This window comes from Sturnira hondurensis, unplaced genomic scaffold (assembly GCF_014824575.4).
Source record: "Sturnira hondurensis isolate 20B ecotype Veracruz unplaced genomic scaffold, ASM1482457v3 Scaffold0002840, whole genome shotgun sequence".
Classification (NCBI taxonomy): domain Eukaryota; kingdom Metazoa; phylum Chordata; class Mammalia; order Chiroptera; family Phyllostomidae; genus Sturnira; species Sturnira hondurensis.
Window position 1 is genome coordinate 8,725,186 of NW_028075471.1, and position 27,342 is coordinate 8,752,527.

The window sequence follows — 27,342 nt, forward strand, 5'->3', positions numbered from 1 at the left end:
GACTGATGTGGCTCAGTGGGTTGGGCATTGTCCCGCATACTGAAAGGTCACCGGTTGGATTCCCAGTTTCCCATAGGATACATGCTTATGTTGTGGGCCGGGTCCCCAGTTGGGGCTCTGTGAGAGGCAACTGGTCAATGTTTCTCTCATGTATCAATGTTTCTCTCCCTCTTTCCTCCCTCCCTTCCCTTGTCTCTAAAAATAAATAAACATAATTTTAAAAAAATCGGTATGATTCATCTCCCCCATCTAGTTAACAGGCTCCATAATTCTCTATTTTGATCCTGTTTAATTTTTTCATAGCATTTATCAATATCTGGCATTATACTATATATTCATTTATTGGTTTTTTGTCTGTCTTAGCCAACTAAAACATAAAATCCATGAATTCAGGGACTTTATTTGACCTATTTTCTATTAATCCTTAGCACACAGAATGATGCCTGGTACACAGTAGGTGCTCAGTAAACATTTGCTGACTGAACAAATCCATGAATGAATAAGGCCCCCTCCCACCTCCTATTTAAATCTCTTCAGTCACACTACAGCAGCTCCTCAACTAACGGTTGTTTTATTCAATATTTTTGTTATAACATTAATAGTTGATGAGATGGCTCTAGGAACTAAATCTTGTTTATGTCCATTAGCCATGGTAAAATTGGTTGTGTTACAACTCATTTCACTTAAAGTTGCAGTGTCCAACAACCTATCAATGATGTTAAGTGAGGACTTACTGTGCATAGATTTTTATTGGATCCTCCACAAATCAGAACTTTTGAAAATCATTTAAATTTCTCTGGGCCTTCCCTGGATGATGTGGCTCAGTTGGTTGGAGTGTCATTTCATAAACTGAAGGGTCATGGTTTCCATTTCCAGTCAGGGCACATGCCTGGGTTGCAGGTTCGGTCCCAGGCAGGGTGCGTGTGAGAAGTAATTGACTGATGATTTTCTCTCACATCAAAGTTTCTGTCCCTCTTGTTCTCCCTCCCTTCCCCTCTCTGTAAAATCAGCAAGTATGTCCTCAGATGAGGATGAAAAATAAATTACTTCATTACTTCAATTAAAATAAATAAATCAATCTCTCTGGGCCTTAGTTATACTATCTGCAAAATGGGATTAATAATAGCTCCTTAGTTACCTTCATAAATTATGATCAGCTAAAATAATGTATGTTAAGATGCTTTAAAAGCCACACTACTATGCAAACCTTAAGCCACTGTGATCTCCCCACCCCAATATTACATTACTTCATAGCCTTACCTACAATCCACTTTGGAACCAAGAAGAAAAATAAAAAACAACATCAAAATAAAAACACAAAGTCTTGGCACGAAAATGTAAAGTTTTTTCTTAATAGGGTCTTTGGGGCTCCCGCTCACTACTGTTTCCTTTTGAATCAGCTTCATATGCAACTGCAACAAGTTTGCTTACCCTCTTTTGGGGGGCCAGCCAGGGGAAAGAGGGGACTTGTTTGGAACAAGTGTGTTGACCAAAGGGTGCTATCAGGTTTCCCGATGTCCTGAGTGTGAGGGAGCAGGCTGCCAAACGGTAGCATGTGGAGTCACCAATGGTGGGGCTTGGGAGAGGCAGGCTGTCCCTACCCTTGGGAGGCCCTGGGTGGAGCAGGACACGGGGGAAAGTCACGCTGGAAAGGTTAAAGTATGGCTAGATCCCTGTTTTAAAAAGCAGGGGAGGATATGTAATGCATTTTAAGTAGATTTCCAACCAAATGGTTAAAATAGAAACTGTTTACACACAGATGAGCTAACTTGTAGTTATAGATGGAAAATATTCTTAGCTAAACAACTGATGCTATGAGATAAATTAGGCTATAATCACATTGTTATCGACAAATAGTGGGAAAATGTTAGACAATGGTTTTAATATCCCACAATTACATTGCTTATTTCAAGCATGGCTTGAACAGACTGATGACATAGGATGTAGATTTCTTGAAGACATACAATAAACAATACATAAATTAATCTCTGTATAGTAACTCCATCCACATATGGAACATCTCATTTGTGAAGGGGTCACTGTGTGGCTTAGGAAAAATAAGGCATTTTAATCATAGTTTGTTCCTATCAGAATAGTTCTGAGTTTGAAAAAATGAAATCAGACTTTCAGCAACCTAAGCAAGCCCTAATTAGCAACACAAGTCTGCTATGTATTCCAGAGGTTCCAATACTCCATTTGAAACAAAGAGAAATGCTTTGGTGAATATGCAACATTTTGAATGACTGGTAATAATATTTCTCTTTGTTAGTGTGGATAATTAAGACAAGTCTCTAGGGTAACTAACTACTAGTTCCCACACAGAACTAGACGAATGAACCATGTGCCAACATCACACAGTAACACAAATGAACTCAGAGTCTTGAGAGCTAGAAATAACTTAAAAGATGATTTTATCCAATGATCCCTAAACCTGGTTGCAAATGAGAAGGACCTGGGGAGCTTTACAAAATACTAATTCCTAAACCCCACACCCTAGAGATTGTTTTAATTTGGCAAGCAACCTGGCACTAATAAGTGTAGAAAGCTCCCCAGGTGTTTCCAATTTGTAGACAAGGTCAAGAATCACTGACGGAGTCCATTGGTTCCTAGTCCTGGACTACATGTCAGAATCATGTGGAGGGCTTTTCAGAAACAGATTTCCAGGCTCCATCCCAGAACTACTGAATCATAATCTCTGGAGGCAAGGGATGAGAAATCCCTATTAAAAAACAAACAAACAAGAAACAAAACAAAGTAAAACAAAGATCCTTGCCAAGTATGACCACGGCACATTTGGGTGTGCAGACCACTGAATGGGTGAGAGTTGTGTGATGGTAAACTGGTTCTTCAAAACAAAAAACTGAAACCACCAAGTAACACAAACAGCAACCCTCGATTTGCAGCGCTTGCCAATTTCCATGGTGTAAATACTCTCCATGGTTGAGTTGGCACTGCCAATGTGCCCTCGCTGAAGGCAGAGTTGGAAAGAAATGTACACAGTTGACTCTTTCTGGGGATCCAGTGCCAACAGGTTCTGTCTACTAGTCGAAGTGCTTGCATTTGAATGTTCACCTTCCTACTTACTTGCTGGGAGACCCTGGACAAACTATTGTACTTAACCTCCTTCAGTTTCCTCAGCTGTGGAACAGGATAAAAATATTACCCCACCCACAGGGCTGTTGTGAGATGTAAATGATTACTATTATTTATTACAATGTACACACAATGTACACGTAGTACATATGTCTATTACACACTATTGTTTTCTCTAAAATTATAATCACATTATCACTATATTATTTACTATCATATTATTTTGTATAAAATATACTTTTACCAACTTGATATTAAAGTTTACCTTTTTATAAGCCATAATAATAAGTGAAAGTATATGTTTGAGGTGTTAATCATAGTTTTTCCAGTAGTAAATTACTCAATTAATCAAATAAAGATGTTCATCTGTGCACTAACTAAAATCAACTGGCAGATGGCATAGTGCTTAAGAGCACTGGCTGAAATCTCAGCTCTGCAACTTAGCAACTGTGAGACCCTAAGGAAGTGAAACTCTGTGGCCTCAGTTTTCTAATCTTTAAAGTGGGTTTGTTGTGAAGATTAAATATAGAGTCCTTGGAAGGTAACCAGCACACAGTGAGTGCTGCATGAGGTTTGGTTGCAGTTGTCACCATCATATTGTATATTTCCAGTGGCAAATGTGCCATATTTTGGGACATGCTACATCATTTTCTTTTGCTTCCCCAGAGGGTGGAAACTTCACTAATTCATTTTCTTCCCCCAGATGCTCAGCTCTGATACAGCATAATTCATCCATAAACACAGTATGACTACAGGGCACCTGTCCTGTTGATGCATAGTCCATTTTTTTTTACCTCATTTATACAGTAAATCTAGACTCGGCTTGCAGGAATTAGGTCGAACCACTTTTTGGTTGACTTTTGACGTTTTGACCTCCCCCATGTCCCAATTTGAGTTGCTAGTACTGACTGCCTGATCTCCACATATTTGGGCCTTGCCTACTTCTTACCTGTTCTATTTTACTTTGCTGATGAAATCTCCCTTCTGCTTTGAGGCTTACAGAAAACAAACCTCAGCCATGAGATCTTGAGTTAGGAGCCTAGAATTTCAGTTTCTATTACTGTTGAAGACCATGGCAGGCCAGAAGTAATGTCAGCAAATCCCGCTCCCACTCCCATGCAATAGATTGTGGGCATCACATGCCCATTCCCCACCATGTGTCCTGCTCCTGCTGCCGAAATGTCTGATGAGGGCCAGTTGGGTACTGAGTGTTCCATACATGAATGCCATTTAATCTGCACAGCAAACCTGTGACTTACATATTATTATCTCTATTTTAAGGATGGAGAAACAGGCACAGAGAATTTGAGAAGTCTGCTCTCTGTGAACTGAAAGTTAATTGTTTGGGGCTTGGACTGATAAATTACTTAACTCCTTTCCTTGCTGCAATTATGTAAGCCTTTTCTCTTCTCATTGTAAGGAATATCTATGTGAAGTAGTCAGAGGTCCTTTGATGACAAATATATAACCCTGGCTGGTGTGGCTCAGTGGATTGAGTGCCAGTCTGAGGACCAAAGGGTTGTTGGTTCAATTCCCAGCAGGGCACACATTGATGTTTCTCATCCTCTCTTTCTCTCTCCCTTCCCCTCACTCTAAAAATAAATAAATAAAATCTTTCAAAAAAGAAATATTATATGAATTCAAAGCATAATTATTGCTTGTACATCCTTTCATTAAGCAAATAAAATATATGCTAATGCTAAATTTACTCCAATTTTCCATTTTGCCTTCCCTTGAGAAATAAGCCAATAAACCATTACACACTTAACTTCCTGGGGAAATGAATTTAAATGTTAATATAAATCCTTTTAGAAAAAAACAAATTTCAACAAATAAGTATTTGAACAAGGAGGGTACTTAACCACGTTCAGAATGAAAAACGTTCAGGATAAGACCCTTGGTAGCTGTTGAGATAAGCTCTCTAAATTTAATATTTTATAATATACTCACACCTCTTTTGTTAGAAATGGAGAAAGAGAATCATTTTCCTTTCTCCTTTATTGGAATACATTTAAATCTCTCCAATTTTATTTTGCTAATAGTTAGGGCACAGTCTGTCTATAAATGTGTCCTGGTTTATCACAGGTAATCCCACATGCTAGCATTCATATGTAGTACTTAACCTCAATTTAAATGTAAATTTTGGAAAACTTCAAGGGCTTTATCTGTGAACTTTGAGAGCTCTCTTCATTAATGAGGTCTGTACTAATTATAAGCAGTTTGTAAGGTTCCCTTAAAACAATTGTAGAACTGACCCCTAAATGAACAAATTCAGAATTTATTTATTTATTTTTTTAAATACTAGCGCCCTGTGCAAATTTCTAGTTCATGACTCTACTACCAAGGTGAAGTAAGGTGAGTGGACTGATCACAGAATGAAATATAGAAGAGAAACCAATGCAAATAAAAATGAAAGAAAACAGGGTTTACCCTCAAACGGGAGGTCTCTGCCTGATGAAAGAAACAATACCCTCTTTTCATCGGCTAAAAATTTTACCGGGAAATGTTCTTGGCTTCCCTCTTTCTGGTAATTCAATTTGGGAATATACAATTTAGCAGCAACTAATAAAACCAGCATCATCAAAATTCTCATAAAAGCAAATAAATAGGTAAGTAAGTCAAAACAAACACCCCAAAACCAAGAACCAAAAATATCAAACCCACAAAAACATTTTTCAAATACTCACAGGTACATCCACATATTTGGAGGCTGCCTTCACCTAAGAAGAAAAGAAGAGGATGGAAGTGAGGCTGGTGTTTATGTTTAATTGTTCACAGCTCAGTGTTGTATCATCATCAGAGTTAAAACAATATGCTGGCACATGGAGCTGTCCAGGAAACATAGAAAGGTACTAAAAAATAAAATCTGTTTGCTATTTTTTCCTTAAGCCATAGCTACTGCTTGAGAGAAAGGGAGAAAAAGGGAGAGAGAAGGAGGAGGAGGAGGAGGGAAAAAGGGTGGGAGACAGGGAGACGAGGCCAGAGGGAGACAAAGTGAACAGAAAGAGAGTGAAGTTTTCCTGACTGAGATTCTGAAGCTGGTGTGGGAACTTGGCATTTTCTTCTCTCCCTTCTGAAAGGGTAAAAAATGACTGTAGCCAACCCCCAACTGATGAGTGCGGAGCTCACCAGTCTAGAAAAGCACCTAAAGACTGGTGTCACTTCATGGGTCTTTGTGTAATTTGGCTGCACGTGTGTCTGAATTAAATCCTTCAGTTTTCAGTTTCTACTAACCCTGTTCAAGAGGAGGGATGTGGTGGTGGTGGTGGGGTCATCCTTAACCCAGAGGGATATGGGTGTCTGTGGGTGGAGTTAGGGGGATAACAGAGTCTTTCAAAACTATCCCAAGGGTGCTGTTGTGTCTCTTGGTTTTGAATACTAAAAGACCCAGAAGGGAAGTGCAGGAAGAGACTGTGAAATTTATTTTCAGTTTTTGGGGAGGGAATCTGGTAGAGTAGTGTGTTTTAGAGCATGGAATTTGGAGTCAGATCTGGGTTCAAATCCTACCTTATCAATTTAAAAACTGTGCAACCTTGGGCAAACTACTTTATCTCTCTGAGCCTCAGTCACATGATCTGTGAAGTGGAGATTCTACTAGTGCCTACTGCAGCAGGTTGCCATGAGGGTAAATTCATGTAAGTCCTGGGACATAGTAAACATGCTACAAATAGCAGCTAAGACGAGCAATTCATAAGCAAACGCGGGTGGGCTCTGGGTGCCGTGAGGAGTCAATGAAGAGCTGGGTTTGAGGAATAACACCTATGGCAGTACATCTGATATTCCATGGGTCTCATTTTGACCTGCATTTGGTCACACATATTCCTCTAGGCACGGATAAGACTGAGGGGCTACATCTGGGGTCTGAGAGGGTTTCCAATTTTACAGGCAACCACAAGGACTGTGATGCGAACACATCAGTTAGGGTGTCTTTTCACATCTTGGGTTAGCTTCCCTTTGACATCTAACTGAGCTCTATATAGAAAAATCTCAACTTCTACCTATATAAAAGTATCCAGGGGAACATTTCCCCTTTCTTGCCCTTTTCCCAAAGCTACTTTACAAAATGTCAACTACCAAGGGACAGACCTAATGAGCCAAAGTGAGGGGCGGAAAGACCTAGGATTGAGAGTCTAAAGTTCTGCAAGTGACAGAAGAGGTTGACCCTGGGATAATCACTTCAATGCCTTAGTCTTGGGTTCTAGATTTCTAGAACAGGGTGATGATACTGTGTCCTTTGCAGGGTTGAGAGCCTCATCAGGTGAAAAAAAAAACAGAAAGTACTTCATAAACTTTAAAGGACTGAATATACATCAGTTAATTATTGAGAGAGCAAAGCATTCTGTCCTCTGGAATCACTGCCAGCACCCAAGATGATCCCAGATTCTGCTGTTACTGACCCTCCTGTAACGTTACCTTTTTTTCTAAGCAGCCCTGATAGCCTAAGAAAGTCATGCTTTTTGTGCATTGTCTGTCTCCTGCAAAATGTCATGTCTTGCTCATGGCTGCCTCCCTTGTGACTTACTTGGAACCTCTCTTAGAAAAGGCACTTAGGAAAAATTTGTCGAAGGAAGGTAAGAGAAAAAGCTAGTGACCGGTTCTGGCTTCAGAATGATTGAGGAATATGCAGAGGAATGACCAGATTGAGAAGCCACTGAAAGCCAACCTATTTTTATATAAAGTTGGCGGCCTGCAAAGGCTGGTGGATGAAACAAACTGCTCTGGGCCATTAAAAGGATGGAGGAACATGTTTCGCGTTTTGCACAACTAATATTTCTATTGAATGATCCATAACCCCAAATCGTTCCTCTTCATTCCTGTTCCAAATTTCATTTGGGCCAAGAGGTGGCTTTCCTTTCTTCCAAGTCTTCCCCCATTTAAAACAGCATCTAACACTTTGAGGATGTTTTCCACTTTGCAAAGCACTTCTGTGTACAGTTTCTTCTTTAAGCCACCCTGTAAAGTGGGGGATATGAGTCATATCTATTTATGATTGGGAACACTGAAACCCACAGAATTTAAGACTTTATTTGCTAATGATCTCAGCCAGAAGGCAGAGAAGCCAGGACCCCTGAGCCCCAGTTTTTCCCTTGGAACTCCTGATCTCCTTCCTCACCAATGGTAGAAAATCGTGAGGAATTCAAGGATCAGTGAGTGGTCAGAGCAGGTGATGGCAAAATAATTATTCTCAGTGGGACATGGCCTCCTTTGCTCTGTAGAGTTAGTGCTTGGCAATTGGTAGGAGTTTTGCCACAGCTGAAATGATCAACCTTTAAACACGCCTACTCCCCATTTACCACTGAAGTGCAGTTCCAATCGAGAGAATGACACCAGTCAAATTCTGTTTCTTTCCAGGCAGTTTGGGAAACAAAGCAAGCTCTGTGTAATGAATGAAAACCATCCCCTCTGCTACATGCACCAGCCTTCCATTCGCTAGGCTTTTTTTTGTTTCTGATAACTGCTGACTTGCATGAGGTCTTATTGATCTTCCTGCAGTCCCATAATAACAGGAAAAAATAGCTCAGAGTAAACTGCAATCCAATTTGATTGGAAACTCCAATCCAATTATGATTTAGAAGCATGTGGTATACCATTTTTTGTTCTGGCCGTTGAACTTTAAGAAGGATGTTGATAAGGATATAGGGGCGTCTGGAAGGGTCTTGTGTAAGGAACGCGAAAGCAGAGGCCTCTTGCAGGAAAATAAAGGGCTAATGGCAAATAAAATAATAACCTTCACATAGTTCAAGTAAGGGGTTCAATGCACATGGAGTGGACTTGTTCATGGTCCTTCTAGAGCACAGAATCAGGATGAATGAGTAAAACGACAGAGCCCCTGAAGGAGGCGCTAACAGCTGTCTTAGTCCAGCCAGTCATGGCCGTTCCTAGGTGTCAAGACCTCTCTAGGGCAGCTCTAGCAGAAGCTCTGTGGGATGCCCGGGTGTGAGCCTTTCCCTATGTGAGAGGACCCCTCTGAGGCTGCTTCCTGTCTCTGATGCTAGTCTCCGTAAGTGGTAGGAAGCCACCATCAGTCCTCTTTTTCACAGCACTCACGGTGAAGTACGGCAGAGTGGGTACTCGGGCAGAGAAACAGGATTAGAACTCTGGCCCCTGGAATTCTTTCCTGCCTCACGTCAACAGTGCTACCTTTAAGCATATTGTTTCTTTTCGGTATCCACAGGGATATGTATTTTAGCCAGCTACATTCTACATCCGAGGTCCCCAAAATTCAAGAGCACACTAGATCCTGTCTCTAGGTCAAATCAACAACAGATCTTAGTATCTACACAAAACTATTTTCTATTATATGTAAATCCTTCGATGAATACAATATAAACTGCTTAAAAAGTACTACCTGTTTCGTAGAATTTTGTCAGTTTTTTTTTTACCACCCATGGTTCTCAAGTGTGTGTGTGACTTTTTCTTTCTTTGTGTTTGTTTGTTTCCTTCCTTCCTTCCTTCTCTCTCTCTCTCTCTTAAACTTGAAAAGAAAGCTTCCTAGTGAAGTGACTTATGATTGAAGAGCCTAGTGAAGAGGATAGGCTCAGAATTGCTGGATCAGAATTGGCTTTGCCATTTTCTAACTTAGTGACTTTGAGCAAGTTACTTAACTTCTCTGAGCCTCCTCTGCAAGTGGGACAATAATAATATCACTCAAAGGGATACTGAGAGGGTTGAGTGAGGCAATTAGATCGGTGTATAGAACAGTGCTGGGTACATGGTCCAATGTACATGTTCTTATCATGATTAGTGGACACACTGGCTTACTGGTGTAGATACAGCATGTGCTCCTGGTCCTAGTGCTAGTGGTGACAATTTCACTCCTTTAGATCACAGGCGATTTCTTGCCATAACAAAAGGACGCTGGTATCTTCCAGATTACCAGCAGGCGTCTGAGTGGATTCTCAGTCTGACATACTCTCTGCTAATTCTGTGAACACCCCATGCAGTGGAGAACTTGCCCTTGAAAGACTGATGCAGACCTCAAAGCCCTCTCTTCCCTACCTCAGGATTGCTGACATTAGGCTGAGCTGGGAGGGTGTTCCCAAGACCTCGCACTCTGTGATATTCAATGACACCTACCTACTGCTCTCTGGGATCAAGCTGCATGCCCTGGGAATTGCAGATTAGGGTGGGGATGTGGGGTCTGCCCCAGACACCTGGTCTGGCACCCTTTCGAAACAGGGACACAATTGATCTCAAAGGAGAGGCAAGAAGTATGACTTCATTTCTTGAGACTCCCTGCTTTCTCACCATCCCCTCTGGCGAAGTGAAGACTACCTGTTTTCTAGTATTATCCATGAAACCTCCACTCCCACCCTAGCTTCCCAGATACAGCCAGTTCTGGGGAAGAAATTTAGAAAATGAGACACAGATCAGGAGAGTCTGTGGGCACCAGGGTGATAGTTGGGAGACAAGCTGTCAGTGAGCAACCTGTTCATGTTTCCACAGGCCTGAAGCAAAGGGCATTGATTACCTATGAAGCACCATATGAGGGGCTGCAGACGAAGGCTTTGCTCCATGAGTCCTAGCCTCCTCCTCAGATGATATCTAAATGTACAATCTCTCCAGTACTCAGAATGAGTCATGTCCATCCAACAATTAAGATTTATTCATAACACTTCTTGAGTGCTTATGACTTGCCAGGTGATGAGTCAGGACATTGTATTCATTATAGTTAATCCTCAAAAAAACCTTTTGAGGAGAGGGTATCCTATCAATATTCCCTTTTTACAGATGAAGAAACAGAGGCAGAGTGGTGAAGTAATTTGGTTTAAAGTCACACAGCTAACAAATTATAGCATTGGGTCTCCCATCTCTAAGATGTTCATTATTCAATTAAAAAAACACCTATCAAACCACTTTTACTGACCATTCATATTTAAGTGTTGTTTGTGGTGTGTGTGTGTGTGTGTGTGTGGGTACTACCTAAAATGGCTTCAGCAGGAAAAATGTATGAGGGATTTGAATAATTATTTGTGTTGACTCAGTCAGGGCAGAAGGTCCAACATGCTTTCTCTGGCCTGAATGTCTCAGCTAATCACCTCGACCCTCCACCTGACTTAGCGTGTGTAGACAGGCTTAATGGTTTCTCTATTGAGTTCTTCCATTATTTTTCAGGTGCCCAAGGTAATCTTTTCATTGAACACTCACCATTCTGGGATTTTCACAATGCTGATGACTAAGGGATTTTCTTCTGCCTGGTCCTAATAAGGGGACCTGAGTTAATCATTGTGAAGCTTTGATAGGAAGCTCGGCAGGGGCTTAAACCACTTCTCTGGCTTCATTAGGGGAAAAAGCAACCCAGGTGCAGACCATGCAGACCTCGGGGCTTGATACTATTAAATCAATGCACGAACAACAAAAAAAGTGGATTAGGCCCTTTTTGCAAACAGAAATCTGGTGGGTAAGACTCAAAGATGGGAGAAAAAAGAAATCTGAACAGATACCACTGCATTAGCAAATGCCCAAGCTCTCCTTTTTCCCCAGGGTCTCTTGAAAAAAAAAATCAACTAAGAAAACAATTTATTCTCTGCACAGGCTGACTCCACCCCTGCCTATCTGACTTCACAAGAGCTCTGAGCTGATTTCTCTGCCTCTGCCTAGAAATGTCGACCTCACCACCATCTCAAGAGACTAGCAAAACTGACGTCAATGTTGGCTTTTGAAATTTCTGCTGCCAGGATAATGATGCTATTTTGTTCCTTTCTCTACTTCCCTAACTCAGGCAATTTTAGCAATATGGATTCTTTTTTCTTTTTGAGAATGAAGCAGTTCAGTACGTAAAAGTGTTACTTAATGCCTCTATTATCCCTAAAATAATTTTATCTCTATTCCTTGAGTTTTATTATCTGTCACCATCCCCCTGTCTAGAACATAGGTTCTATGAGGAATAAAACCTTCTCTCTCCTCTCAGTGTCTACACTGCCTGTTGTGTAGTAGGGGCTCAATAAAAGTGTGTTGGACGAACAAGTTCTGAGTATGGTGCTCTTTACTCAGTACCTAGGGTAGAGGTTCCCAGAGCTGTCTTGAAGTTGATTTCTAACCTTTAACATTCTGAAAGGGACACTGAAGAAAGTGCAGTGAGGCACTACTGCTTTAAAAGGAACTGGTATTTGTTGCCTCTATGCAAAGAGCTTGTTTTCCTACACTATGGGAGTCCCTTGTGGAGGTAAGAGCTTTGGGTCTGGAGTCAGATGCCTGGGGTACCATGTGGTCCTGCCACTCACCAGCTGTGGGCCAGGCCAGGAATCTCTCTAAGCATCAGCTTCCTTCTTGGAAATAAGAAATAATGACAATAATACCCCTTGTATGGTGGTTCTATGGATTACTCATTCAAAAAGTCATGTTTCTTAAGTGTTTAACATGTATAGGATGCTATTCTAAGCATTTGACCTCTATATTTAGTGCATGGCAAAGGATTAAATAAGTTCACGTGTGTAGAAACCTTTGCACAGGACCTAGAACATAGTATGTGTTCAATAATTGCTGGCTATTAGTTTTGCATTCTCTTTTCCTTTCACCTCCAAAGAGACTGGTTTGATGGGTCAGGTTCCAGGGTATAGACTGTTTCCTAGTGGGTTGGGTCAATAAACCTTATATATCTGTACACTTAGGTATGGTGCTTCTGTTTCATGGTTAGGACGCTTCAGGTAAGAGCATGGGACTTGTGTGTAAGAGGCTTGGGCATCTTACTCCATTCTTCCTTTCTCACCCTGTGTGATCTAGGCCATCTCTGTGATCCTACATCTCCCTGACATTTCTGCATTGAAATGTGGACCCCACATCCAGTTCACAGCATGGTAGCTTGTTTCCAAAGACACTTGCTATCAATTATCTTGCTCCCTGTGTGGGCATGACACTCCCTCATTGAGAAGTGGAGTCTATTTCTCCATTCCTGTGGAGTCTGGACTGGCCTATGACTGCTTTGTCCAACAGAATATGCTGGAGGTGACTCTGTGCCAGTTCTGAGCCTAGTCTTGAAGAGGGCTGGCAGCTTCCACTTCCTCACTCTTGAAAGCCAGCTGCCATGTAAGTGCACTGTGCTACGACTATTACTTTGAGTGATGCCAAGCCACCTGGACAAGGATGAGACCCCGTATGGGGAGAAAGAAGCCCATAGAATCACACTGAGTTATCAGACATGCAGCCCTAGCCCGGCTCATTTCCCTGCTGAATGCAGCCAAGTGAGTGACCCTGGTCAGTGCCACATGGAACCAAAGAATCTCCTAGTGGAGCTCTTCCTAAATTCCTAACCACCCAAACTGTGAGCGAAATAATCTGATTGTTTTAAGTCACTGCTTTGCCATAGTCTGTTATGCAACAATAGATGAAAACCAAGACATTGAAAAAGGTGTTACTTTGTAGTATATTTTCCCCAACTTTATCCATTGCATATATTTTTCTGGAGGAGGAGGACAGGATTTGGTCATTCCTGAGTTTCCTGGTTCTAAAAACATTAATGAGCAACTTGATTTTCACCTGATCCTTAATTATATTTATTAAGCACATATGTGTGGGGCACTGTGCTAGGTACCTTATGTATAGTCGCCTCAATCATCACTGTAGAAGAGGGGTGTCAAGCTCCTTTTCGCCGGGGGCCACATCAGCCCTGTGTGTCTTTAAGGGGCCAAATGTAATTTTAGGACTGTATAAATGTAACTACTCCTTAACTAGGGGCAAGAAGCTCAGTGCTGCCCTCCAGTAGAAACAAGGTGCCGGGTAGGATAAAACAAGGTGGAGGGTGGGATTTCGCCCGTGAGCCTTATGTTTGCCATCTGTGCTGAAGAACATTAGAAGACTCATTTCACAATCCCCCTCGTAGATGGGGATGTTGAGTCTCAGAGAGGTTAAACAACTCTCAAGAGGTGAACCAGTAAGTAGTGAGTAGTGAAGCTAGAATACAAGCCCAGGTCTGATTATAAAGTGCAGAATTCTTTCACTGTATCACGTGGTTGATATTCTGAAAATGATGTGTAATTGTAAATCTATTTCTTACCACCTGGGATCTGGAAGAAGGGGAGCCTACTTTGTGGAACATAGGGGCTTTGGGTAGGACAGATCTTGGTTTTCATTATTAGCCATCGTTTACTAGTTGAATGAGTTTGGGAAGTATTATTTCACATCCCACAGCTTCTATAATCTCATCTTCAAAATGAGGATGACAACAGTATCTTCTTCATAATATTCTTGTGAGGCCAAACAGGTTGACATCATATAAAGTGCACAACACAATACCTGGTACACAGTAAGAGCTCAAGAAGCATTAGCTAACATTATTACTAGTGTTTGATTCATTGTGGTTCACTGGGCATGGACTGCCATGTGTGTTCCTGTCTATAGTGAATAGTCTAGAACAAGGGTCAGACAACTATGGCCCATGGGCCAAATCTAGCCTGTTGCCTATTTCTGTATGGCCCATAAGCTAAGAATGATTTTCACATTTTTTAGATGGTTGAAAGAAAATAAAAAAAGAATACTGTTTTCTGACACGTGAAAATGATAGGAGGTTGATATTTTAGTGTCCTTTAAGTTGAATTAGAACACAGCCATGCCTATTCACTTACATCTTGTGTATAGTTGCTTTTACACTACAAGGGCAAAGATTAAGTTCCTGTGTCAGAAACCATATAGCATGTGAAGTCAAAATATTTGTTGCCTGGTCCTTCCCAGAAGGACTTTTCTGATTTCTGGACTAGAACATGACTTAAGTGGGAAACAGTGACGTGTGGGAAGAATCACAAAATGTAAATTTCTAATCCTAATTAGATCATTCACTCACTGACTGACTCCTGCTATTTGACTAATCTGTTGGCTTCATGTCTTTATCTGTTACAATAGGGCACTGGACTAATTGTTTTCTTAGATTCTTTATGGAATTAAAAAAATGTCTGTGACTATCGGCTGGTGTACAAGGAAGGTTCTAGTTAGAAATAGAAAACACTTCCTACACCTTGGGAAGGTTATATAGCAGCAAATCAAAAGGCAATTACTATTTTAGAATTAATAAGAGTTCAGGAAAGGAGGCTCTGGGAAAAACTGTAGTAACAGGGAAAAAGAAAATAATATTAGAGGTAAATAAATTCCATTCACGCAGGTACCAGACAATGTAGCATGGCCCAGTGGGTAGCCTTGGCAAAGACATAAAGGGATTACAATGAGCAGCATGTGTTGAGTACTGACTCTGTGCCAGACACAGTTTTCCATGTTTCTCACTAATCACTTCATTTCATATTCCCAGCACCCTTTCCTTGTATCCTCCTCATCTATACCTCTTTGGGCTGTTGTAAAAATTAATGAAGATGATACACATAAAGGGGCATAATAAAGGAACATGGCAAACCCTCAGTGAATGCTAGCCACTCTACTGTTCTGGTTGGAATTCCAAGGCCAAAGGAACAGCTTCCTGTGACTGGGCTCCTGCCTCTGTGCTGAATTGCCCATATCTTCCTCCAGACTCCAGTATAATGTTCTCCATTTGTGGCAGAAATGGGATAGGCAGGGTTCATATCTAAGTACACATAGCCCCTATGCTAAGCATAACTTGGGCCAATAATGTGGAAGAAGCTGTGGTCACATCGTTGATCAGCAGATTGAAAATAGTATCTAAAAAAGAGTAGTTCACCCTGGCTGGCATAGCTCAGTGGATTGAGCACAGGCCTGCGAACCAGAGGATCGCGGTTCAATTCCCAGTCAGGGCACATGCCTGGGTTGCAGGCCAGTTCCCGGCAGGCCAACTCCCAGCAGGGGACGCACGAAAGGCAACCATACATTGATGTCTCTCTCCCTCTCTCCTTCCCCTCTAAAGATAAATAAATAAATAAAATTAAAAAAAAATAAAAATAAAAAAGAGTAGTTCTAAAAAAGAGAATTTCTAATGGGGATTGGAGGTTTTATAGGGAAGGGGTTTAGAGTACAAACTCGGGTTGGATCAAATGGGGCCAAATTTTAGGTCTACCACTTACTAGACAAGTTACTTAACTTTTCTCATGCCTCACTTTCCTCATTTACAAGATGGGGGTAATAGTACTCATCATAAAGTTGCTGAGTTATTAACTGGGTTCCTAGAATAGTTTCCAGGGCATAGTAAGAACTATGCATCAGTGATTACTACCACCTCAGCTGAAAATTCAGGATGTTCTAGGTAATCAGATTTGTACATTAAGCTTGGTCTGGCCCTGCACCATCCAAGAACTACATGCAGTGATTTAAATGTATGAATTCAAGCAAAATACAATTAAAAATTTGACTTTTTAGTGGTACTGGCCACATTTCAAATACTCATGAGCTACATGTGGCTAGTGGCTACTGTACTGGACAATTCAGATATAGAATATTTCTATCATTGCAGAAAGTTCTCTTGGGCAGGACTGGTCTAGATGCAAGAGACATTCATAAACATACATGCTTACATTTTAATGACAGGAATGAAGAGACTATCATTCAGTTATCATTCTAGAACAAGAGACCATTTGGAGGAGAAAGCAGGGGAAAAAAAGGGATTGGGTGTCCATAACCTCATCCTGTGGATGAAATAAGAACTAAAGATGGATTGGTATTACTTAAAGTTATAAAGGCTGTGAGAAGAGCAATAATGCTGCACAATGTAACAGGAAGAGAAGGAGAAGTGGAAGATGGTGAGGTGGGCTAAAGCTCTGCCGACTAGAGTGGGGTGTCAGTCTCTAACATCGATCAATATAAGAACAGTATTCAAAGCCCTGGCTGGTGTAGCTCAGTGGATTGAGCACTGGCCTGTGAACCACACGATCGCGGTTCAATTCCCAGTCAGGGCACATGCCTGGGTTGCAGGCCAGTTCCCGGCAGGGGCCAGTTCCCAGCAGGGGATACATGAGAAGCAACCATACATTGATGTTTCTCTTCCTCTCTCCTTCCCTTCCCCTCTAAAGATAAATAAATAAAATATTTTTAAAAATAAAAAAACATATAAGAACAGTATTCAGAGTGATGAAGATAAATACAAAATTGTTTCAAAGGTCCTCTCTGGGGTAAGGGATTCAGGGGGGAAAGAGGTAGGACAGAGGAATGTTGCTTCCTGAAAAATTATTGTTGCAAGTGTTTCTGTACTATTCCATTTTTAAACCACTCTATATACTTATTTCATAATTTCTTTTTGAAAAAAGAACAAAACAAGTGATAGAATTTTTAACATTCCAGTGGAGAAAGACATTTTGCAGGTTTTTGCTTGACTGAAATCAGAATTCTGAGATATGTACTCTACAAAGGCACAAGCAAAACCTAGCAAAAACCTCCCTTAATACATAATCTGGATGCTCTAAGTGCATCTTGGGAGGAAGAATACATTGTAAGTGCCAACTGAGGGACCGATTGCTTGGGGGAGACAGAATGTGCTGGTGGGTGGATGTACTGGGACTGTGTGTGCGGGTGAGCAGTTGAGCAAACCTTAGTGGCTTCTGCTTGGGGCCAAGTGACAATTACAGTGAAAGCCCCTTCCAAGACTTTCTGAGAACTGGAGGAAAACATAACCCTTGAGTATATCTGGAATCATAGTATAATGAATTCTCAGAGCTCTGTTACTGGGCAAGGAAGAGGGCACTGAAATGTCCTCAGTACTTGCCAAAGGCCAATGGCATTGCTGCCCAACTGTGAAGTGCTGGGCCCATCTAAGTGCCATGGAAATGCAATGTGTACACACAGCTTCTCTCATTTTCCTTTTCAGAAGGGCCAGAGTAGTTTATAAACCCTGTTTTCACAGATGTGGGAATTCTGACACCAAACACTACTTATGTGTAGCTCATTCAGATGGCCATTGCTCAGAAACATGATCACTGGCTTTCAAAATAGCATTGATATTTGAAAGACAAGAGTAAACACTGGAATGTCTTAAAATAATGTTTGCCTAAATTACTAGTGTTAAAAAGAATGAGTGTTAAAAAATATTTCAGATAACAGAAAGAGAATATTGGATTCCATGTCTGGACACTCACTTCTGCTATTTCAACTATTTTCTGTGACTTTGGGGAAAGCTATTATTTAGCTTTACTCATAGACAACATAGAAATACTTAATATTGATATATGGTCATATATAAAAATAGGGATGTATTTACCAATGATTGAGTGCCTGATTTACACTATCTTATTCAATTATTATAAAAACTTATCATCTTGTCTTACAAATGAAGAAACTGTGCCTCAGGGAGGTTGAGGTACGTTCCCCACAGGGAACTGGGGGAAAAGAAGTAGTAGAGCTAGGACCTGAGCCTGTCCCCTGCACTGCCCTACCCTTTCCACAAGATGCTTTATCAAAGTTTGATGATTAAGCCCAGATGAAGATTGTTGAAGTACTTTGAAAGGCAAAAAGTTTTATAGTTATGATGATATACATTTATTGCTGAGACCTCATCTACAACTATTGATGTAACCAGCAGGGATATTCTGAAGTGGCCTTTAAGGGCCAGTGTAGAGACTTGGAGGGGCTGGGGGAAGGTGGGAGAGAGCCCAGGCTTTCCTGGGAAGCATCCTTAGGCAAGAACACGAAAACCCGAGTTGCCGGGCTGCTGGCTGAGTGCATGGCTTCTGTGCATGTTCATAAATATTGATTGTGATTAAACTATTATCATAGTAATGAGGGTAATAATACCTCCTACAGCCCTTCCCACCACATTACTTAAAGTCCCTACCTTTCATTAAACAAAGAGCTGCTGGCACTGCTGGGGAGTTGGGCAAGAGGCAGGGAAATGATCTCTATTAAACAAAAGCATTCTGTTCCATGCACCGATTAGGAGCCGCAGCCTCATTAACGAGGAGAATTGTTCATGTCTCCTGTTGCTCAGGGTACTGTGTTCTGAGACTGGGTCCAGGAAGTGTGTGTTCTCATCTTTCTTCTCCCCCAGGGCTTCCAAACAGATGCCCAATTGAAGTAGACCTGTTTTTCCGTCCAGTTTCCCTCATTTCTGTCCCAACCCTTCATTTCCAGAGAGGATTTCTGGAAGGCTCACGGGCTCCTTTCAAAGCTGCTAACCCTTAAGATGACTGCATTCTTATTGTTTGCCTAGCACAAGGATATGCAATTTATACATAATTAATCCTCACTGTAGTGGGCCTGATGGTTATCATTCACAGATGAAGAAACTTAGGGTCCGAGAGGTGCAATGACTTCCTAAAAACCTCACAGGTTGTGGCATCATACAGCTTACCTGGAAACAAGGATCTGTCTGGCTTCAGGGTTTGCCTACCTTTTCCTAATGACTTTGAACTGCCTTTTCACTTGTCTACATGGCAAACAGTCATTTTAGAAGAAACTCTTGTGTAGAGAGAGGAAAGTTTTAATTTTGTAAAATCTCTAAGCAAGCATGAACATTTATTTTTATTTGATTATAAGTGGGAGCCTCTGCCCACCTCTGGCACTGTTGGGTTTTGCTTTGCCTTTTGAATATCCCTTAATACTAAGGAGCCCGACAGAAGGCAAACTCAAAGAGGGCAGGAGCCACATCTCACTTGCGTCCCTGGCTTCTGCATGGTCTCAGTGTTTGGCAAATGGGGGCTGTGTCATCATTACTGAACAGTAATGTTTCTGCACGAGGGATCACCTGTCACCCATGACACTCTCTTTCTCCCCTTGGTTGTCTCAGTCTGAACTTGAGGGTAAGATTGTTTAACCCCTGCTGCCAGTGGCAACTTGTCCTTCATTGTCAGCCTTGATATGCTGTGCAGGGGAGGATTTTTATTTCTTCTTCCCTGCCATCTCAGATAGAGTGGGGAAAACACACAAATGGACAAGATAGCAGGTCTAGGTTCTGTGACTAAGCTATTCAAGCCATTTTCCGTCTCTGGTCTCAGTTTACACAACTGCAAAATGCGGTGGTTAAAATGTATCACAGCTTCTCACATTTCGTTACCAATGCCAACCTTCTGATTTTGGCTATTGCCCATGTGCCATCTATACTATACTTACTTAGTATTCTTCTCTAAATTGGCTCAATTTTAAAATAACAAGAAAACCTTATATCACTACCATGAGTGCAAATCAAAATAGACAAAATATAAATAAAGTTATTACAGGGTAGGTAGACAAGTTGCCTGCTAAGAGTGCTGAGCCTGAGGCCTGCTCAAGAGCTCTCTCTCTCTCTCTGTCACCCATGAAGATTTGACATTTTAGGAAAGCGTGAGAAAGAGCTAAGCACTCACTGGAAACTTTCTTTTTAATATAAGGATAAGAATGAAAATAAAATCATAAATGGAAAGGCCTTCTTGCACTCTGATTGGAATTATTTAATGCTGAGTTTTTGTAGTATCTGATATCTTCTCAGGTACCATGTGGTACGTATCCTATGCTGGAAAACACTCAGTGATATACTAATAAAAAATTCTGGAGAAGGAAAAAGAAGGAGAAAAAGAGGAGAGGAAATTTCCTACCTGGTTGGTAGTGTTTATCTATTTCAGTGGTATAAATACTTCAACCATGATCAACGTGGTGTCACCAAATGGAGAGATGGGAAATGGTAAGAGATGCGGAGAACTGGCTCTCAACAGTGAGTAGGAAGTGAGCAGATTCCAGAACATCACTGAAAATGCTGGACCACAAAATCTCAACTCACTTCTGCTGTATGCACTCTAGATAGGAACTTCCAGATAACAAAGATAAGGCCTGTTTTTCTGTTTTTCTGTCTTTCTATATCTACAAATCTATCTTAGTAATGTACATACAGGAGTCATTTAAAACATGATGGCTGATTTAGTAACTGATTCTGACACTCGTTACTTGATGGCATAGGCACATGATGTGTTATTACTTGATGTAATAACCACAATAATAATCATATCTAACAAGTATCAAAGACCTACCCCCTTTCAGTTATATAACCGTTTTTATTTAATTCTAATAATACCACATAATATAGGTCACATTATTATTTCTATTTTATAGGTCAGTAAACTGAAGGTAGAGATTAATCTGTCAAAGATTATACTCTACTAAGGGGAAGAACTAGACAAACAAGTACATTGAGACAAATCTGATTCAACCAAAAATATGCTTGAAGAATGGGTTATTCAATTCTGTTTAAGCAAAAACTTTAATAGAGAATCTAGAGACCATGTATGACTGAAAGTTCTTGAATTAAAATAAAACACTAAATGCTAAAAAATACACTAAACATAATGGAAAATATTTCTGATGAGTCAAATATCTGAATGTAAGGATATGCTAAAATAGAAGTTTTAACAGAGTCCTGGTTGGTCCTCTTATAGATAATGATTTGGATTGCTTAGGAGAAATGATTGCTATGCTAAGGACTGAACAGGTGAGAGAATTGTTGGTTAAAAGCACAGGGTCATTTAAACCTTTTTACAGGTTTAAGTTGAAGGTAAAGTTAAAATGGCTATTTATAGAACAGCCGCAACATGTCAGGTACCATGCAAAGCCTATTGCTCACTTCATTTCTAATTGTCCCACCAGCTCTCTGAAGTAGACATCAGCATTTCCACTCTACAGATGAAGAAACAGGCTCACAAATGGTCAATTGCTTGCCCATGTTTCTGTTAGTCTGGCCTTCACAATCACATCTCTCCCTCTAACTCTCTGGTGATAAGCTTCTCACTGTATGGGGCTCATAGGTCAGTCAGGTCAGAATCTCTAACTTTTAATTTCAGAGCAATTATTTTCTATTTGAAGCCACACATATGTTCATTAGGTATTTCTTTCATAGCTGACATTTCTGTGACTGGTTGCTCAGCACGTCACAGTCTGAAGAAAATACTGTGCTCGTCTTACGTTCACTTTGAATGATAATCATCTGTCTACCAAAGAGTATTAAGAAAAATGGTTACTTTAGATGCTTATCTTTCTTTTCTGAAAAGCTTCTGAAGGGTTGCTTTGGACAGCAGGTATGTTAATTGTCAACTGTGTTTTCGAGGCGTGACTTAGAAATGAGGATGGTGTCCTACTAGGTGACAAAATTATCTGTCATAGACCCCAAAGTGGATGTCAAGTTCTGAAACATTGGGGAGTGGTTGATGAAAAAAGTTGGTAGGAGACATGACAGATCAGTGCTTTATAGTTCCGGATTGTTTCTGGGCATGGTGTTTTGTTGGTCCATGTGAATAAAATACGTTACGTAAAGTAAGTCTTGCCTTCCAATAGTGGCTCAAGGTTTCAGAATCAGAAGATTACAGATTCAGCACTGACATAACAGGTAGCTGGTCTCTCATGACCGCTCAACTTCTCCAGCTGAATCAGTTTTGATAATGACCCTGTGTAAATCCTTAAATCCACCACATGGGAAGCTCCTTCATATTCAGTCTTCTGACTAACTTTTCAACCCCATCTCTGTCATCTTCCTCATCTTTGATCTGACCTTTCCTCAACTAACAATAAACTTCCAGTTCTCATAATGTACTAGACCTTCCCTTTCCTCTCTGTGTCTTTGTATCTCGGAATCCTCTTTGCTCTCTTCTTTACCAGGTGAAATTTTACTTATCCATTAGATCTCAGCTCAAATGCCACTGCCCTCACGGTCTCCCAGATAAGGTTGGGTCCCTTTTGGATATGGCCCCATTATATCAGCTCCTTCTTTCTTGGAATGATCGCCATGCTTGTGAACTGCTTGTTGAGAATGGATCTCCCTCTTAGGAACATACAATAAAAGGCATTGTCCCTCTTATCCACTGCTAAGCACTCCATGATAGGTACTCAATAAACATGTGTTGAGTGAAGAATTAACATGCAACTAAAGATTATCTAGAGAGCACAAAGGAGCTGGGGAATTTTGAATGTCTCTGCCTTTAGTTTTATTGCAAAACTCATTGGCTGGGGGGTAAATTATAAAATTTTTTTGCTGGTAAGATGTGAAAAATGATGACTTTTCTCCTGAGGAATGATATCAATTAATGCATAGTTCCTGGAAGAGCCACTAATTGACTTCATTTGTGGGTATCTGTGCTTCTGTGGGTGTAACATTCTGGTCATAATAAAAGAGTAATTTTAAGGTGGAGTCTTAGTAGCTGTGTGACTTTGGACACCTTACTCAACTTCCCACGTGTGTAAATTGGGGATAATTGTATCTATTGCATAGGGTGAATGTGAAGGTCAGATGAGAAAGTGCATGTAAATCATTTAGCACAGTGCCTGGCACATAGTTTGTGTTCAATAAACACCAGCTGTTACTGCCATGGTAGGCACTTCCACTCTGAAAATGTAGAGGCCAACTGATCTGAATCTCATGACTTCGGCATCTGATCACTGGACGATATTACCTCCTGGGGATGGTCCAAAACCTGTCTGTCTGCATACCATCACCCACCCACACAGTAAAAAGTCATTTGTCCCATGCTGGGCATTCCCCAAAGCCAAAGCCAAAGTGGAATGCCATCAGAGGCAACATTGACAAACTGGTGAACATTCACCACCCCCTAAAATCTGAACTGCTTCCTGATAGAAGGGAAAATTTTGGATCTGGTTCTGGCTTTCGACCAAGGTGCCAGTCTTGTCCTCTGGCATGACATCTAGAGCTCTGCACGAAAGTAACCCCCGCTGCTGGTTGATCTCTGCTAACCCCAGTCCTGGTGATGGATTTTAGCAAAAAGCATGTCCACTCTGTTTTGTTTCTAAATAGCAAACAATATACTAGCAAAAGGAAAAAATGTGAATTTTTGAGACCTAATGTAAGTTGTAACTCAGTGTAAGTTGAGACCTAGGAGATAGGACATATCTCCTAGGGTTTGGGCTCTTGACAACCCTAAAATGGACTTTCTTGTCCTTGTCCTGAAGGGCTTCCATGTTACATTATGACCATCTCAAATAAATTTGCTGGATGGAGGGATCTTAGATGAACTCGAGGGGGCTTCGGAGGAGTTGATGTATTTCTTTTGGTGCCAAAGGTGAGGGTGGGCTCCTCCCACAACTCCCCTCTTCCTTAAAGCCTCTAGAGTCTGGAGGAAGGGTGGATGCTGGTTGAGCTGGAGGGCTTAACCTCTCTGAGCCTCAGTTTTATCGTCTGTGGGAGGACGTTCTGGGATGACATTGTTCAGGGGATTCACACACACACAAAAAATCTATTTAAATCATTTAGCTCCGTGCCAGGCACTTAGCTATAGCTCTCATAGCTATTGCAGATTTTGGAATTCATCTAATACAACTGGAGTCATAGTATACGAAGGGAATTAGAAGCCAAGCTACGTCTCCCTGGTGAGGGGCAGAGCTGGGGTCCTATCCCAGGTCTCCCCAGTCTGTGCTTTTTACTGCACCTTATTGGCTCTCATTCAGCTCGCTGAGGTCCTGAATACGTTCCGGTTCTTGGGCCCCCCACCCGGCCCCCACCAGTTGAGTGTCCGCCTCCAGCACCTACTGAATCCCTAAATCCTGCCTCTGTTGCCTCCCAAATATCTGGCCAAAATTCCTCCTGCTTTCCTCCTGCCTCACAGCCATTGCAGTTGTCTTGTCCAGGAGATTCCCCCCTCCTCTTTACCCGTGGCTGTAGCCCCTTTAAGTTTCAGCTCAGAGAGCCCGTCCATGCCCATCCTAGCTGAAATAACGCCATCCCCTATGTTCTGCCTCTTTCTCCCTTTCTTTCTAGTTTGCGGCCTGTCAGCACTTCCTCTATACTATAATTTTCTTTCCTTTTTTATTGTTTCTCTCCTTTCCTAAATGTAAGCTCCAAGAGGATAGAGAAAATGTATTCCCTAACACTTAGCACAATACATGACACAGAGGTGCTCAATAAATACATGTTGGGTGGGTGAATAAATGAATGAATGAATGAATGAATGAATGGACAAAAGGATTCCAGAATCAACATATTTGTTAACAACTGGAAAGAACCAAGGGAAGGCTTTAACTTGCTGGGAGAGGGAACTGGGCATCTGCTTGTCCCCCTTTTTGGCCTTCTAAAAGAACAGCGTGAAGCTACCTACAAACAGGGACTCTTGCAAGCAGGCAACCCACACAAAAGCACATCTTGCAGGCAGGGGAAATGGGCGGATAGTTGCTAATTGCGACTTCCAACTGGGCTGATCTTTCCGAAGTTCCAAAGGCGCCTGCCTCCATAAATCCCAGGCTGCTACTGCTGCTGAGGCAGGGGAGGGAGGAGGGGCGGGCGCCTTGGGCGCCTCTTGGGCTGGCACGAAGAAGCCACATCTCATCCTCCCTCCTCCCTGCAGCTCCTCTCCAAGGGAGGAAGCAATGCAGATGGAGACGAGAAATAAATATTCCTGCCTGCTCTGTGCCACTGCAGACGTTTTCCAAAATGTCTGGCTTGGACCATGAAATCAAGCCTACCCAGGAAAGGAGGCGCTCAGCAGGAGAAAGAGGGGGAAAGGGTGGCATATTTGTCGATACTTGTCAGCTTTCTGGGGGGCAGAGCACATGGCTCATACTTGGCAGCCCTGCTGAGGTGGAGACGTGGTAAGTGCACAGTAATACTTGAAGAATTGAATCAGAATGGGAGTGGAGTTTAGGAAACCCTGCCAAGGCATCGGCCCTATCTTCAGCCTTTGTCCTGGGTCCCAGGACTTCTGGTTCCCTCATTGTTGATGTCAAGGCTCTTGGCACAACACCTGCTGCCTCTGCCCAGCCCTTTCACCTGCACTCCACTTCCAGGCAAGCAACTCTCCTGAGCTGCAGGAAGTCTCCAGAAGCCCTTTCAGATTTGGGCAGGAGCTCGAAATCCATGTGCGGAGATATTCCCACCACCTCTAAGCACAGCTAGAATTCTTGAACACTGGAACACAGCAGGAGATGAGAACATAGGCTGCAAATGATAAGTGGGTGCTTTAGGCCCGGGGGTGGCTAAGTATGTGGGAGAAGTGCCACTGAGGAAGGGAAGTTACAGGCCCGGCAACAGGCACCGAAGTGTTGTGCAGTGGCGGGGACTTCACTAGGCAGGCTGTGTGGCTGCAAAATGTCTCTGAAAAGGGGGATGAGAGGATGACAATTTCAGCTTGAAAACTCCTGCATGGGCTCTGCTAGGTTTTCCTTGTTTCAAATGCTCCCCTGAGAATCCCCACTGGTATCATGCCCTTGATATGGCTGCCACGGGACCACCATCCACTACTATTCTTGGTAAATCAGTAATTAGGGTGGGTCCTTGGTGGATTGAATTCTGCTCAGAAAATTGTAGAGGAGCTTTCCTGGTTTCCACTGGTTCAAGTCCAGTGCAGGAAAAACAGTTCCTCAAAATGAAGTCTCAGAGAAAGTGATATCTTTTGTGGGTGTCAGGGAAACGTTTTCCAAAAGTGTTGCATTTAATTTTGCCTCTTTTCTCCATTTTCATGACTTCACTGGGGATGAAGGATTATCTAATATTTCCCACTTATGTGCCCTGAATCCTTCTTCATGCATCTTCCCCACTCACTTGCTCATCTGCCTTCTGGTGCCAGGCAAGTGCTAGCTGAATCCCACTCTCTTCAGGAAGCCATTCGATGGTGGGGCGAGGCTGGCAGAAGACCTGAGTTCCTGTCCCCACTCTTCCCATTGCTATGTGACCTCAGACAAATTACTCCCCCCTCCCTGGGCCTTGGTTTCTTTGCTTGTCAGAGGAGTGGGTTGGGTAACTTTTCTTTCAGTTGTGACACATGATGGATGGTTTTACAGAATGAAACCAGATAAAATTCCCATTGTCGCCATCTTCTTCCCACCCACTTTCACCAATAAATTATAGGCACTGGTGTGGTCGCACTTTCTGGGGCTGAGTTCAATCCTTATACCTGGGAACGTCAGAGCTGTATATCAAAACAAATTGGGGATGAAGATACATGGATGCTATCTAGAACTGTTTTTTTTTTTTTTTTTTACAGATTTTATTTATTTATTTTTAGAGGGGAAGGGAAGGAGAGAGAGAGAGAAATATCAATGTATGGTTGCCTCTCATGCATCTCCTGCTGGGAACTGGCCTGCAACCCAGGCATGTGCCCTGACTGGGAATTGAACCACGATCGTGCGGTTCGCAGACTCATGCTCAGTCCACTGAGCTACACCAGCCAGGGCTAGAACTGTTTTAAATGTTTTCTGTCTACATTTCCTTTAACTCTCAGAAAATATGATATATATGTTAGGGAAAGACCAAAGTAGGGCATGTCTGGAAAGAATGTGTGTATGTATGCTGTATTGTATAATAAACATATCAGATATCTTTTATTAATAATAACTGGTATTTATTGAGGACTATCATGTGCTAGGACTATGCTAAGCTCTTTCACTTACATTATTATCCTCACAAAAGCTCATATGGAAGACATAATTTACTTTCCACTTCCATATAACATCAGTAGTAGACTGCAA

The 27,342-nt window shown here is 41.7% G+C and overlaps 1 protein-coding gene across 30 annotated transcripts in view; it reads right to left on the reverse strand.

The window, feature by feature from the left end:
• Nucleotides 1–27,342, reverse strand: part of CADPS (calcium dependent secretion activator) — a 473,884-nt gene that overhangs the window by 38,473 nt on the left and 408,069 nt on the right. For all 30 annotated transcript variants that reach the window (XM_037040838.1, XM_037040841.1, XM_037040843.1 and 27 more), the window contains one exon: nt 5,781–5,813. In XM_037040838.1, coding sequence (XP_036896733.1) covers nt 5,781–5,813 — 33 coding nt within the window. The remainder of the gene's footprint in view (nt 1–5,780; nt 5,814–27,342) is intronic.